At 36.7% G+C, this 2,327-nt stretch overlaps 1 protein-coding gene across 1 annotated transcript in view; it reads right to left on the bottom strand.

The window, feature by feature from the left end:
- EPS15 (epidermal growth factor receptor pathway substrate 15) overlaps positions 1 to 2,327 on the bottom strand; it is a 166,378-nt gene that overhangs the window by 111,531 nt on the left and 52,520 nt on the right. Inside the window, exon 6 of the mRNA XM_012811472.2 lies at positions 657 to 722. Coding sequence (XP_012666926.2) covers positions 657 to 722 — 66 coding nt within the window. The remainder of the gene's footprint in view (positions 1 to 656; positions 723 to 2,327) is intronic.

Here is a 2,327-nt window from a genome sequence, read left to right as displayed (position 1 = left end):
ACACACACACACACACATATACATTCATTCCACAGAGTACTACTCAGCCATAAAAAGGAAAGAAATAAAGTCATTTGCAGCAACTTAGATGGAAATGGAGAACATTGTCCTAAGTGAAGTGTCTCAGGAATGGAAAAACAAACCCCACATGTTCTCACTAGTTAAGTGGAACTGAAGAATGGATACACATGATCATAAAGTGATGTAAAGGAACACTGGAAACTAAGAAGGGGAGAGGGTGGGAGGGAAGTGAGGGGTAAAACCTTACCTATTGGATATGTACACTATTACACAATTCATCCACGTAACAAGAACATTTCTACTCCCTGATATTCTTTCTTGGTTTTTTTGGAGACAGAGTCTCACTATGTCGCCCTTGGTAGAATGCTGTCATAGCTCACAGCAATCTCAAACTCTTGGGCTTTAGCGATTCTCTTGTCTCTGCCTCCCAAGTAGCTGGGACTACAGGTGCCCACCACCTGTAGTGCCCAGCTATTTTTTGGTTGTTGTTGTCATTGTTGTTTGGCAGGCTGGGGATGAGTTTGAACCTACCAGTTCCGCTGTACGTGGCTGGTGCCCTAGCCACTGAGCTACATGAGCCAAGCCACTCCCTAATATTCTGAAATCAAAATTACCGTTTTAAAAAGTTTACTTACTTTTACTGCCCATGGCAGCTCAGCTGCAGAGGTTCCACTGATTAGCAAAGGACTACTGGTATCATGCTAAAAAAGGAAAGCATAGCATATGAAGAGGTGAAATCCTCACATCAACAAGCAATGAAGAAAAAGGTGCCTGTGGATTTAAATACATTCTTACAAAATGCTGGTTTCCAATGCACACAGGACATGATTTTATATTTACTAGACATTCATCTAAATTCCAATGAAACAAAAACATCTTCACTGAGTTAAGCAGCATCAATGATTATGGAGCACTAACTAACACAGAAATATTACAGAAGAAAGTCTACAAGTGAGACCAAGAAAAAGGTAACTGAATGCTAATAAAAATACTGGGGATGCCAAAAAATTGTATACATATTTTAAGAGATCTTGTTGGAGGTAAAATCAATCATTTCCAAAAAGTATATAAATTGCCAGAAAAATGAATGTGTGAAGCAAGTCTAGATACACTTGACCAGTAATGGCACCTTCAGTTCAACTTCAAAAAGTAACATATAGGTTAACACCACTTAACATGTGTTTACATTTTCATTTCCGTCAATGAAATACCACATATATGATAGTGACCCCATAGAGTATGATACTATATTTTTACTGTACCTTTTCTATGTTTAGATACACAAATACTCACCATCTTGTTACCACTGCCTATAGTATTCCGTACAGAGACATACTATACAGGTTTGTAGCCTAAGAGCAGTAGGCTGTACCATATAGCCCGGGTGTATAGTAGGTTATGCCATCTAGCTTTGTGTACTCAATGACACAAAGAATGACACAGAATACTCTAGCTTTGTGTGTATTCTGTGGTACTCAATGACAAAATTGCCCAGCATTCCATGTTTTGCAGAACGTATCCCCATCACTAAGCAAGGCATAACTCATTTAATATAGTTAGGCAAACATCCTGATATTAACCCTCTGACTACATGCATAAACACAGAAGTGCAGAAATTCTTGGAACTGAAGTTAAATTCTTAGTATACAAACCAAAAACTTCTAAAATACTGAGTTTAAAAACAAGCCAGAAGAGCCATGAAATTTCTAAAAAAAGGAGTGGGATGAGAAGAAAACATGTTACCAAATACAATAATTAGAATAATCTAAGACTAGCACGAGAATAAACAGATAAATCCATGGGTAAGAACAGTAACAAAAAAAAAAAAATCCAGAAAGTAATCAAATACATAGGAGAATTTAGCACATGATTGAGGGGGCATTTCAAAGCAAGAAGGGACAGTTTATTGAATAACTCAATCTTTATTAGGTCTGCGCAGTAGCCAACTTAAATAAATGTAAACTTGAATCCACTCTCAAACCTTACATCAGGAAAAACTTAAATGTAAAAAAAAAAAAAAATGTTTAAAACTAACAATATACAGAAAATAACTATAAGCCATGGCAAGGTGGGGTGGGCTACATTTGTAATCTCAGCATCTCAGAAGGCTGAGGTGGGAAGGTTTCTTAAGCCTAGGAATTTGAGGCCAGCCTAGGTAACATAGGGAAACTATGTCTCTTAAATTTGAAAAACAGACAAATGACAAAAATGGGAAAAAATATCTGCAACTCACATAAGAGCTAATTTCCTAATATTTAAAGAACCTTTAGAATTCAATTAGAAAAAGATCAACAACTCAAGAAAAG

This window comes from Otolemur garnettii, unplaced genomic scaffold (assembly GCF_000181295.1).
Source record: "Otolemur garnettii isolate 467f Iridium unplaced genomic scaffold, OtoGar3 scaffold00159, whole genome shotgun sequence".
NCBI lineage: Eukaryota > Metazoa > Chordata > Mammalia > Primates > Galagidae > Otolemur > Otolemur garnettii.
This window is presented reverse-complemented; position numbering and strand designations above follow the sequence as displayed.